We start from the raw sequence: 12,774 nt of genomic DNA, 5'->3' as shown, positions 1-12,774 counted from the left end.
GGATCTCATCCACCCCCGGTGCCTTGCCACTGAGGAGTTTCTTTACCACCTCTGTGACATCAGCCCGGGTGATAGACGAGTCCACCATCCTCAGCTCAAACATGTTATTTTTAAAAGTTATTTTTGCAGGTACTGAACAGCATAAGTCGAGTAGCAATTTGTACAATTCTGGACCTATTTCAAACATATGCGCTGACATGAGTATTTCTGGGTCGTTTATTACATGTTTCATTTTCCCATTTGCAATTGGTAACAACAGCACACTGCAATACTTCTTAGGCTCTGCAAGACAGTTGTATACAAGTATTATGGTAAAATACAAACCACTTATGGAAAAACACATCTGCCTTAATATTTCAGACACCCAGCTGAACACAAAACTTGACCAGAGTCTTTAGGTTAGGCCTCTTCAACATGGTGGTAAAACCTCAACTTTTTTAAGTTCACAGAAAAAAGGTCCATTGGTTGCTTAGTGTGACAGGGATTTTCGCCCTTTCAGCATTCTACGAAGAATCACCTCGATGCCACCTTGGGTACTAATCCTCTTGATCCAGCCATGTGTCCTCTTCCGCTTTAAATTTTTGGGCTGGTACTCTGTGCCCCGCTTCTTTGTGCGAACCTGCTGATAGTTCCAGGGGAGTTGCTGGAACACTTCGACCCCCTCTGCCTGTGATGTGAGAGGTCCATATAGAGGGGTCTGTGGTGGAACACTACCCCGGGACAGCACCCATACACTCAGTGCCTGTGGCTGGGATCCACTGGACTTTGGAAGCTGCAGTGCTGAATTCCTGTTGGAAAATGTAGAGTATGTTTTAACCATGTAAACATTGTCAGTGATAAGGCATTTGATCATTAGGAATATATGGCTGCTGGTTTGTAAAAATGTGCAGCAAGCTACCCCTGATTTAGGCAAACCACAAACATATCATGGACCTTACTCGTCATGAAATATACTGAGGCAAAAATTACAAACATAATGTACAATCAGTAAAATGGAAGAAAATGTAATGATCATGAAATGATAATTATAATTTTGATTGAGAAAAAAACATCAATTTGTCCACACTAAAAGGTGTGTCCCTTTTGACATTTTAAACTGAATTTCCCTCGGTCGAATGTATAGATTATTATTGGAGTCGTCAATTATGGCGATGTAGAGCATCAATTGAGAGGTATATGTCATTACTTTCGGTTACAAACCTCTATAACAAGTAAGTGCAACTTGAGTAACGATGGTTTTGGGAAAAAGCACAAAGATTTAACAAAGCTTAGACGAAGAAACTTTGATGAACGTAACGTTTTTTTGTTTGATGTTCCGTTGAGTAATGATTAACGTTCGCAGGATTTGCTAGTAACAACATTGAGTGAACCACAGACAATACTTCGAAAAATATATTTTGTGGCGTTCCTCAACGCTAACCTGTTGGTTGGTGGTTGTATTTATTGGTTAAAAACATGTATTTCAGGGCCCGCACTAAAGAACTGCAGTTCTACAGGACAAGTATAAGTGGGAATAAGCTTTTCTGGAATGTAAATTAAACATCGACCGTACTGGTGACTGCATTTTGTTGACAATCCCTCGAACATCGATCATTCAACGAGTTGATTATAACCGGTTAGCTGAACGTCTTGTATAGTAATGTACTGTAGTTCACTCAACATGCAAACAAACAGAATCTGAAGCCACTCGACATTTAATATTGGATGACTTTCATAAATCAGTGTTCACCAAAAAGTTAAGACCAGCCGACTACTGTACGTCTTGTATAGTAATGTACTGTAGTTCACTCAACATGCAAACAAACAGAATCTGAAGCCACTCAACATTTAATATTGGATGACTTTCATAAATCAGTGTTCACCAAAAAGTTAAGACCAGCCGACTACTGTAAATTCAGTAGTATACTAAGAAACAGTACGGTTATCCTATCTAGCTAGCTAGCTAGCTAACATTGCATGGCTAACTAGCTCGGTAGTTAAGCTGAAATCTCCAAAGTATGATACAAATTTGAAGACAATATCATTACCTGGTGGAGCAAATCACACCACGAAATCTTGAAAACGATGACCGTATTATATTCATTATAGACACTATTTACTATAGCATTACAGGCATGGATACCGGAACAACATGAATGTCACCGACTTAGCAAATGTCCTTGTTGCATCAAGAGCTATGATTGGCTAAGGTTTTCCATCCAATCAAAATCTATCTTACAAGCGTTTGACTCCAAAAACATTTTTGATGCTATGTCATGGCTATCATTCGCAGGGACACCAAAGTCCTTTGACATCTTATTTAAAGTGATTTTTATAATATTTTAGTAAAAAAAAATGTTTTTGTATTTTTTCCTTTCTTACCATATTTCTATATTGATTTATATTGATATATTTTCCTTAGCCTATTCCATAAATTCTAAGGTTATTTTATTACACATCCTTGTCTTTGTGTATTTACATTCTGTCTTGAAAAATTAGGTGCGCAATATCTCAGGATTTTTTGTTTAGTTTTGGTGACCTTTATAGTGGCAAGAACTAAGCTATTAAAGGTAAAACTCGAATTTTATGCTCAGTTTTGGTATCACCATTCTTTCTGTCTGGGAGCTACAGAGTGACAAATAAGCTAAATGTGCCAGCACCACCTGTGTTTGTTGGAGAAACGGTTGGAGAGGGTCATGTTGGGCTCCAGTGACTCCTCGCTGTACATTAATCTGAAGGCCAAATTAGGGCTTGCATCCGACTAGAAACTTGCCTTCCAGTTTCAATGTCCCTTATATTCGGATTCAGGCCAGGTCTTATTGTGGGGCTTTCAAATGTTTACTTGCAGTTTCCTGCTGGACAATGCAAGAGAGAAATAAATAGCAAATGCAAAAGCCATACAACAACAACAGTAATATTTAAAATTTGCAAGCGTTAGCATGACTGTGTGGATAGACTGAAAATAACTGCAAAGGTTAACTCTTAGCAGATTGCAGAATACCAAGTTTGTTGCAATACAATTATATTATGTGTTTCTGTTTTTGATTTGGGGTGTGTGTGTGCCCAGCTGAGCAGAGTCACTGCATGTAAGGCAGGTTGAGGGACCTGCATCCTGATGGCTTGCAGATAGAAATGATCTCTGAGCATCTTGTATTCTTTCAAAAAGTCAAGCCCCATTTTATTAAAACACAGACAGTGCTGTGCCTAATATAACTGCATTTAGCTTATACTGGAGGTTACTCATAGCCTGAGTTCTATTTTCAAAGTGTAAAATTTTTCCAGTTACAATCCCAACCTTATTTTCAATCTGGTGACCACACGTGGGGTTTGATGCCCCAAGATTGGGAATCTCTGGTAAAGGTTCTCCTCACAGACTTTCTTCTCTCCTTCTCAAAACCCATTGGATGACAACACCAGAGGTCCCGTCCCGTCTGACCCTGTCCTCCAATGGGTTTCGAAAAGGAGGCAAGGAAACAGGAGAAAGGATTCGAGGAATAAGACATTTAGGTTTTCCCTTTACTATAGTTGTTCATTTCCCCACTCGACCTTAGCAACAGCAACACACGACATGCTATTGGCTTAAGAAGAAGGAAGGTTTGCAGACTATTCGCTGTCATTCTTGCCATTCAAATGCAGAAGGAAGCTGACAGGAGAATTCCGTGGATGCGGAATTTGGTCTGTGTGCGCAACGCCGAAGGATGCTGATCCAAAGAGCAGTGATCTCTGTTATAACCATGGGCATATTCAAATTGAAGAAGACACACCTACCTAGCGTGTATTACTTCGATTTTAAGTCGTATTTTGTATTTTTGATAATGCCAATTATCATCTTGTTTCATGCAGATTGATTTTGAATAGTACACTATTATTGCAACCAATGCAACAGATTTTCTGCGGCCGCAGTTAATTATTTCGTCGTATGGGAAAGGAGCATCTTATTTGTCATTATCCTTGATCTTCATCACTAAGGTAAGGATTTTGTTTGAAAACTGGCATATGCATTGCATATGCATGACAAAACGATGCGTGACAATCGCAATATGTTTTCTTATTCGCAGTGGGAATTCAGATAAATAGATGTCAATCATGTGTTGGCATAGTGACACGCAGTAATGCGCAACACACCCACTCAATATTGATGAATGATGTTCACATTAATCTTACTCGTGGTACACTTAGCAGCAGTGTGCTCTCCATTTGGCAAATGCTTAAATGTTTCATCAAAGCTTAAATCTGTTTAAAAAAATAATACATGTTCGATCAGTTTAATATGAAAGTGCGTGTTCTTTATGATCTACATAATGTGTTTGTACGTAGTGTAAATCCTCAGAGCTTACATAATTTAACAAGTCATACATTTTACATCTCGTCACAGTCTTTATACATCTTTGTAATGGCAGATTTAATGGTTTTCCAAACCAGGTATTGTGAACACAGTTTATGCATAATGTATTACTGTACTGTGTGGATGGGTGGAAAAGGTAGGCCACGTATTGTACCAAATGCATGTTAAACATGACGCTTGGATAATTCATGTAATTCTGCATTGCATAATAAATAGTGAAATGGCTGGGAGTGATGGTTTAGAGAATGTAGGTCAATGCATTGGGAAATTCGTTCATGTTCAAGGCTAACTTTTCTCTTTTCTCTTGATGTAAGGATGTCAGTGGGATTCAGTGGCAGTGAGCATCACGATGTAGGGTCTTTCTCATTTTATCTCTAGTATCGGAGCTGTGGCAGGATCTTGGTGTGTAGTGCAGGTCTCTTCACTGTTCATCCGTCATGGTTCATTGTTGGGGTGACCACCTCGGGTCACTGGTGGGAAGGCCACCTCCAGCGTGTCATCTGCTCTGTCTGATATGACTGGATGATAGAAACAGCATAATATAGCATGGGCTATTGCATGAAGTAGATGTGTTATTTGGTGTGTGTTAAGACATGTCATGTCTGTGTCATGGTTATATGACAGTAGTGCTTACTGACTGACAGCTATTTCCCCTGTGCTGACCCCCTGAACTTTAATGCAATGATTTAGGGCCAAATCACATACGATCAATACACGTTTGAATAGGTAGTTTGTATGTTGTCACGCTAGCCGCTGATCATATGGTTAATGACGCAGCTCACCTTTTCTAGCGCGTTCCATTTTGATCCCTGAGGAAGGACAATCCCAACTTACGGCTAATCTTGAAAGAAACAGGAGAGTGCAGAAAGCAACGACCTTCACAAGACCCTCGATAAATTCTCTCTCAGTCTGTGCATGTCACTCTCAATGTCTCTCTCTCTCTCTCTCTCTCTCTCTCTCTCTGTGTCATGCTATTTCTATCTCACTCTGCCACTCTTTTTCTCTCTCCTCTCTTTATTGCACCTTCTCCATGCCTTTTTCATTCTCCTCAAGCACCTCTCCTCTCTTAACCTCTAAGCCAGACATTGATCACTGTGTGCAATTTCAGTACATTAATTAACTCCCATTAGTGTGTGTGATTTTATGGATCCAAGGATATGGTGAGCAGTAAGTTGCACCTTATGCAGAGTCATGATTTACCAGGATCATTCTGCCCACATCCCTATTACTTGCTTACTGTCGCTGCAGCTGTATATTAAATACAAATAAATTATCTTGCGTTTTCCATACCGCTTTAAAAGTTATTAAGCTTAGTCTTGGAAGCTTAAACCAAAGGAGGCCTTCCATTTGCCTGTGAGCCTAATTTTCTTTAAAACATTTGCCAAGTCAGGGACAAACTTGCTAATTGGAATATACAGTATGTACTAGACCATTTCATCTGCTGCTATTCAGAATTGAATGGCAAATATAATTACACAGGTGAACCTTTAAATTAGTAGTAATGACACATGACAGTGAGTCTCAAAAAATCAGGGAGTATGAATCATTTTGAAAAGATAATGTATAGAGCTTTTTTTACACTATATATTAATGATGGTGGTTTAGACATGTAAACTGTTAAAAACTCCATCAGTATGCTGACAACACTTTATTTATATTTTCCTGTGCCTCTTAAATTGACCTTTCAGGATTGGCAATATATTTCTGATGACATTCAGAAAAAAATATTTCCTCTGGAGCTTGCACTGAATGCCAGGAAGACTGAACATTTATTTACTTCCAACTACCAACATCACAATTCTACAATGTCTGATCTCACAGTTCAAAGCAAGAACAAAAATAGCGAAACCATAACTCTCCTACAACGCATCTTGGCCATGAAATGAACTAAACATGACCTTAAAACTGGAAGACAGAGTATTTCTGTCAGACTGTAAAGGTCTGAAGTGGTTGTATTTTAAAAGGTATTGTGTTGTGCTTTGTTGCTGACATCTAGCCAGGCAAAAGGGTTTTTAAACCTCAAGGCTATTTACTGCTTGTCTGTTTCTGACTTAGGGGTTAGGGTTAGGGTAAAATATACAGTTTGGTTGGGGTTAGAATTAAGGTTGGTGTTTAGGGTAAGGCCTTGGGTTTGCATTCTGGGAGGATAGGATATTGAATAACTTTGTATGCCCCCACAAGATTCCTTAATGTGTGTATGTGTGTTTCAGTGTTGTGACCTTGGTGTGAATGATGAGAGACATATAATATGTCAGTGATTAAAGCCCCTGCGTCAGGTCAGATTTTGTAGCAAGGGTTTCCATAAACTCATCATTATAAAAACATCCCTGCTGTCTAGGCAACACTTTTCAGAGAATTGAAAATGGCTGCCGCAGTATTCCCCCAGACCTCACTTACTGTAGCTATGAACCTGGTCTCCTGATGTGAGTGAACATTATTGACTGGAAATGTATTTAATTGTATTGCATGGCAGGCATATAAAAAAAAAATTTCTATCAGTATAGAGAGATAATTAACTTCACTTCAAAAAAATTTAATGATAGAACACATGCAGCAGCATGGTTTAAATTACAGGACGTTCACTGCCATAATGTAGTGACACAGTTACTTAATATTGTACACATGACACTTCCGTTCTGCCGCCTCACGATAATCTGTGTGTCTATATTTAAACTGTGTCACATGAAATACTCCATGAACCCAACTGCCAAAATAAATTTGAGCCATGACTGGGCATGACTGTTCTAGGAAGGACCATCGTCTTCTGTGGTGTACTAAAAACCAAACCCCACTGACACACTGAATCCATATATCAAGCAGTGGGCCTACAGGACACAGCTGTGCCATTGCTGACATTCCACTTACATTCTACAGGGTCATCCTTGGAAATCCATCCTTGGATTGTGTTTATATCAGTAAGTGAACTGTTTCAAAGTCTCCAAACTGAAACCGAGTATCTAGTAGATGGCGTTGTTTTTTCGCTGTCCATGTCAAACTGGTACTTTGAGGTGGTGAGTTAAAAGAATGAAAACAGGAAACATGCTACTGTCGTGCGTGCATGCATTCTTCTTAAAAATGTTCAGTTGTTTTCTGTGTAGTGAATGGTTGGCGTGAGCCAGAGCGGTCTTTTAGTTCTGTTTATTTTTGTTTCCTGTAAGGCCCACCAGATCCTTGCTATTGTGTTTTGATGTATGGTGTTTATCCTCAGGAAAGTAATGGAAATTCCCATCCAGAGTCCTTTGACACTTTTTTCATTTATTTTCATTACGTATAACTGCTATTCATAATATTATGCATACAAAACACTACACTAACAATCTTCAAGGTACCTCACATTCGTTCAACAGGGCTTGTCCTTCACTGATCCATTTAAACATTTCATTTGTTCAAGGATAATAATGAATCTATCATGTCGTGTTGTTAACATTTGCTCGTTGCCGTGTTCGTCACGGGTGTGTCCCCCTCCACGCAGGCACCATGCTGACCAGCATCGCGGACGGGATTCTGTGCTGTCTGACTGGGAAGGCTGCCAATCTGGTGATGCCCGTGGGGTCCTCCCAGCCCGCCGACGCCTTCGAGTTTGTCGAGGTGAAGCCCGGGAGAGTTCTGCGGGTTCGCCACATCATCCCCGATCGACAGGCGCCGGCGGTGACCGAAGAGGACCCGGTTAAAGGGCCGGGGCAAGAGATGGACGCGGGGAACTGCGGCGAGAGCGTCAGTGTGCACTGCAAGCGCAAGATCACCGTCTACCGCAATGGCCAGCTAGTGATTGAGAACCTGGGTGACGTGCTGTACTCTGAGATCCTCCAGTGCCAGGATGGAGACCTGGAGCCGTGTAGCACCGTAGAGGTGGAGCTGGCCGACTACAAGGAGGTGCCCACCTCCCCTGAACCTAAACCAGTGCCTCCTGTGGTCGGGGAGCAGAAACCTGCGCCCCCTCCTCGCCGGCGCCGACGCAAGCCGAAGCGCGTGGTGACGATCGACTCGGAGAGGGAGATCTCCAGCTGCAAGGGGACACATTCGGACGTGGCACTGTTTTTCGTGCACGGGGTGGGTGGCTCGCTGGACATCTGGGGCAGCCAGCTGGACTTCTTCTCGCGGCTGGGATACGAGGTCATCGCCGCTGACCTTGCAGGCCACGGGGCCAGCACGGCCCCCCACATCGCAGCGGCCTACACTTTCTATGCCCTGGCCGAGGACATGCGGGCGATCTTCAAGAGATATGCCCGTAAACGCAACATCCTTATTGGGCATTCCTATGGGTTGGTATACATGCTCTCTGTTGAAAGAAATGGTCAATTGATTATCAGGTTTTCATATATTGTTTGGCAATTGTTTTCCCAATGTAGATACGACGTTGGAAAACGTACAACGTAACACTTCATACGCTTGACACGTAAAGCGTTCATGCTTCATATGAAGCTTTTTCTGTCATACCAGCTGCATATATGTTCTTTCAAATTACTTTATCGTGAAACACCCCCACACACTGTCCGATGTAGAACAACCAATCAGAGAGTAGGGTTATGACGTGTCTAGCTGAAGTGACCAATCAGCGATAAGCAGGGTTGTGACGATTGGCTAAGTAGCTACTGTAGTTCCCAATCAGTTGGTTTTTCCCCCCTCAAATGCTTCCTTATCCCTCCTTAGGGTGTCATTCTGTACCTTCCTGGCCCATGAGTATCCAGATCAGGTTCACAAGGTGGTCATGATCAATGGAGGGGGACCCACGGCATTGGAGCCCAGCCTCTGCTCCATCTTCCAGCTGCCTCCCTGTGTCCTGCACTGCCTTTCCCCCTGTCTGGCCTGGAGCTTCCTCAAGTGAGTTCATCGCACAATATTGCAGTTCAGGTGAAACAGCCATCCATTGCCACACAACAACATCAATCTGTTCTGTAGCCAGAACAGCAATATTCACACAGAAAGTATACTGTACACTGTCAGTGCGTTACTGCTACTGTGAGGGCAATTGAGAATAATTCTGAACGTCAAGCAACGCCGAAGGCAATGAGTCTGACCATTTTCCCCAACATGTCCAGGGCTGGTTTTGCCCGCCAGGGTGCCAAAGAGAAACAGCTGCTGAAGAATGGCAACGCCTTCAATGTGAACCCGTTCGTGCTGCGTGCCATGATGAGTGGGCAGTACTGGCCAGAGGGAGACGAGGTGTACCATGCTGAGCTCACCGTGCCTATCCTGCTGGTGCACGGCGTGCACGACAAGTTTGTACCAATGGATGAAGACCAGCGCATGGCAGAGGCAAGGGGACAAGAGAAACACTCATCCATTCGGGATGCCCTGCCACCCACATAGTATACGGCGGATGAATGATATCGACTGCATTTGTATTTTGTTAAACTGTCATATTCATTCTGAACAGTCCCTGTCATATCCCAAGCCTGGCATCTTCGATGTCTGCTATTTTGTAGAATTTTACAAAACGGATCAGATTTCTACCACTGATTTCAACTGTTACCTCTTCATTTCAGATCCTTCTGTTTGCGTTCCTGAAAGTCATCGAAGAGGGCAGTCACATGGTGATGATGGAGTGCCCTGACACAGTCAACACCCTTCTGCATGAGTTTTTCCTATGGGAGCCAGACATGTCCAAAAAGGATGCCACGAAGACTGACCCTGTTCCTGCTAACGGCGTTGCCATCCAGACCACAAACAATCACACGGATAAATAACCAATTAGGAGTCTAATTTTACATAAGCGGAACCGATCTGAGGGCCTGTCTTTGGCAGGTAGCATGTGATCCGCGGGCTGAGGGCTGTTAATTACCGGGCTGAAGGTTGTCGTGGGCAACTGATGAGGCAACTGATGCTTCAAGCTGGAGTGGGCATTTGAGTGGGACAGTCGCTACGAGAAAAGAAAGGATTGAAGTAACAGAAGAGGAATCTGATGCACAGATGCTTGTTTCTGATTCCCCTTTGACGGCTGTCTGTGCTCCATCATGTGCTGTTTGTGATCAAAGGGTCCTCGGTTCCTGAGGATGTCATCTATTCGTAATTCTCTCAAGTACCACACTTGTTTGGTGAGAGGACTGTTATGGAGCAGGGACCCTTATGGAGCAGGGACTATTAAACGTGTGGATCTGATTACCTATCATCCATAAATGATAGTACTGTTGATTGGTGTCCTCCTGTCATCAGTTCACAGTGAAATAATGATCTTATAAAAGTTGGTCAATATTATGGATTCCCCACTGGGGGGGGGGAGCGGTAATTATCTTGGGAAAACTGGAACTGTCCAGACATTGCTTTCCAATAGGTGACTGTTTTTGTGTTATGGAAGTTAGATTGTCCATGCTACCGTATATGGCATTCCAGGGCGCATAAGGCTCTCCTGGCATCCACTATGAAGTCAGTTATAGACTAAAGTGTTGACTGGATGGAAATGCCTGTGGGAAATGGAGTCAGGATTGTTACGGCCAATATACACGCAATAAGTTAACATGTAAAGTACGTGGCGGGCGTAATGCAGATATACACAACCACACTAATCAGCTGAGAAAATAGACCGTGCAAGTTTAACAGCCTCATGAAATGTCGTCATGCCAAAGTAAAGTAAGGCTAAAACATAACTTTGAGCAAACTAAGTATCTGTCAGTTTAGACTCTGTATCCGTCAATCTTGTTGTACACTGTGCATTAAATCACGCTTGAAGTCTACGGTACAGGTTAGTGTTTGGAACGTAATGATTAATCCACTATGCAGCACCCGGAGTGGAGTATTTTGCTTCAAGAACATTTTGCTGTGTTGTCCGATATTAAGCATTTAGTAGCCTATGCTGTATGTGTCTTCATTATGCATTATCTAATCTTACCCGGACGAAGTTTCTGCACGAATAGGCCTTGAAGATATTTTACAGTTTTACCGGCAACAAATGTTGTCTGTCAATATATCCCAAAAAAAAAAAACTCCCCCTTGATCTGAGAATATAATTTTATTGGCATTTATTGACAGAATTTGGACCAAGGTTTAATGATGGGCAGTCTGCCAAATTGTTCCAAAACAATGTTTTCAACACTGATATTCAACTTCTAATATTGCAATAATTATGTTTTCTTCCTGTCTATCACATGGTGCAGGAGAGCATTTAGCTCTGCTGCCCTCCAGTCAATATGTGTGCTTGCGGGTTTGAAGGTCCTTCATGATAATAAGCTAAGGTTTTCAGGTGCTCATTTGTGAATGTATCCGTGTCTCATAATGAGAGTGGCTGTCATTAATCTGTGATTAAGAAATATGAAGCACAGTAACACATTTATCTGGTTCAGTCGCTCCAGCTTCTGCAGACTGTTTATTGCAATGCATTATTCTGGGAAAGGATGCAAGTTGATTATGCAATTTTGACAGTGAAAGATTACCTATGAACTGTAGACTGACTAAAATAACTTGTTATGTATTGCACATTTGTTTTACCCAGCTGTTTAAAGTTGTATTCAGGTGGATTGTCCAAAATACCACAAAGTGCTACTGATGCAGTGTCTGTTGATGTATTATCTAAACTGATCTGACAGCTATATGCACTGCAGTTCACACAATCTCTGCTAATATGTGTACAACATCTGTCAGTGCTCCTATCCAGTGTGCTATAATTTGTGGTTCAATTTCTGTAAATCTCATTAAAGCATTTATTCATGGATATCAGAAGTCGTGCACTGCCTGAATGTAAGTGCAAATATCCTAATATATCAATCTGATAAATTGAGTGTATAAATGTGCCTTTCCTGGCATTAAATAAAACAAATGTTTGAATTATATTTGGTTATTGTTCTGTGAATGAATGAGGTTTAAGTGTATATTATTAATTCTGAGATCTGAGGGCCACCTCTGTTAGTATAATGTGTCTTAATATACCATTCTAAACTATAACCATAGACTAAACATACTAGCCACCATCTTTCTTTGCTCATGGCTTAGAGTTTTGCCCCTCGCTAAAAAGTACAATTATTTCAAGATGTCATCATGTGCCAACCAACGACTTAGTGTTAAATATTTTTTTTCCATATTTGGTAACTAGTTACAGTGCCTTCAGAAAGTACTCAAGACCCCATCTCATATGCCACAATTTGTTTTGTTATGGACTGAATTTATTATTAAAAAAAATGTTTTGTTATCAATCATCTACATAAAAAAAAAACAGTGATCAAGTGAAATAAATATATATTTGTGGACATTTTAAATGGACATATCTCATGTACATATGTTTTCAGACCCTCTATTTAGTACTTTGCAGAGGTTGCAGCTTTAAGTCTTCTTGGGTATTACTCTATCAGCTTTGCACACTTGGATTAAGGCAGTTTCTCCCAATCTTCCTTGCAGATCCTTTCAAGCTCTGGCATATTGGGTGGAGAGCATCAGTGAAGTGTGTTCTTCTGTTCTTCCCATACATGTTCATTTGGGTTCAAGTCCAGCTTTGGCTGGGCCACTCACAGACATGAACAGAC

General features: G+C 41.5%; 2 protein-coding genes across 3 annotated transcripts; one reads left to right on the top strand and one right to left on the bottom strand.

Annotated features, from left to right (window-relative positions):
* Positions 1-198: 198 nt before the first annotated feature.
* Positions 199-2,171, bottom strand: mrpl34 (mitochondrial ribosomal protein L34). The gene is made up of 2 exons (XM_010893973.4): positions 2,028-2,171; positions 199-788 (listed from the first exon to the last, which is right to left on the bottom strand). Exons 1-2 carry the CDS (start codon positions 2,081-2,083, stop codon positions 470-472), a joined length of 375 nt encoding a protein of 124 aa, XP_010892275.2. The 5' UTR covers positions 2,084-2,171; the 3' UTR covers positions 199-469.
* Positions 2,172-3,554: 1,383 nt separating this feature from the next.
* Positions 3,555-12,087, top strand: abhd8a (abhydrolase domain containing 8a). Of its 2 annotated transcripts, none has more exons than XM_010893951.4 (5): positions 3,555-3,948; positions 7,797-8,586; positions 8,975-9,145; positions 9,364-9,580; positions 9,811-12,087. In XM_010893951.4, exons 2-5 carry the CDS (start codon positions 7,802-7,804, stop codon positions 10,009-10,011), a joined length of 1,374 nt encoding a protein of 457 aa, XP_010892253.1. In that variant the 5' UTR covers positions 3,555-3,948; positions 7,797-7,801; the 3' UTR covers positions 10,012-12,087. The 2 variants fall into 2 exon arrangements, with proteins under 2 accessions (XP_010892253.1, XP_010892262.1); XM_010893960.4 differs by lacking the exon at positions 3,555-3,948 and adding an exon at positions 7,052-7,239.
* The last annotated feature ends 687 nt before the right edge of the window (positions 12,088-12,774 follow it).

Source organism: Esox lucius, chromosome 3, assembly GCF_011004845.1.
Source record: "Esox lucius isolate fEsoLuc1 chromosome 3, fEsoLuc1.pri, whole genome shotgun sequence".
Lineage (NCBI taxonomy): Eukaryota > Metazoa > Chordata > Actinopteri > Esociformes > Esocidae > Esox > Esox lucius.
This window is presented reverse-complemented; position numbering and strand designations above follow the sequence as displayed.

What these genes read in the sequence shown, in the direction of transcription:
- abhd8a (XM_010893951.4), top strand. Translation starts at nt 7,802, where the DNA reads ATGCTGACCAGCATCGCGGACGGGATTCTGTGCTGTCTGACTGGGAAG. An exon ending in CTTATTGGGCATTCCTATGG is followed by an intron (nt 8,587 to 8,974) that starts GTTGGTATACAT and finishes ATCCCTCCTTAG; the next exon opens with GGTGTCATTCTGTACCTTCC. An exon ending in CTGGCCTGGAGCTTCCTCAA is followed by an intron (nt 9,146 to 9,363) that starts GTGAGTTCATCG and finishes CAACATGTCCAG; the next exon opens with GGCTGGTTTTGCCCGCCAGG.
- mrpl34 (XM_010893973.4), bottom strand. Translation starts at nt 2,083, where the DNA reads ATGAATATAATACGGTCATCGTTTTCAAGATTTCGTGGTGTGATTTGC. An exon ending in GGTGTGATTTGCTCCACCAG is followed by an intron (nt 789 to 2,027) that starts GTAATGATATTG and finishes ATTTTCCAACAG; the next exon opens with GAATTCAGCACTGCAGCTTC.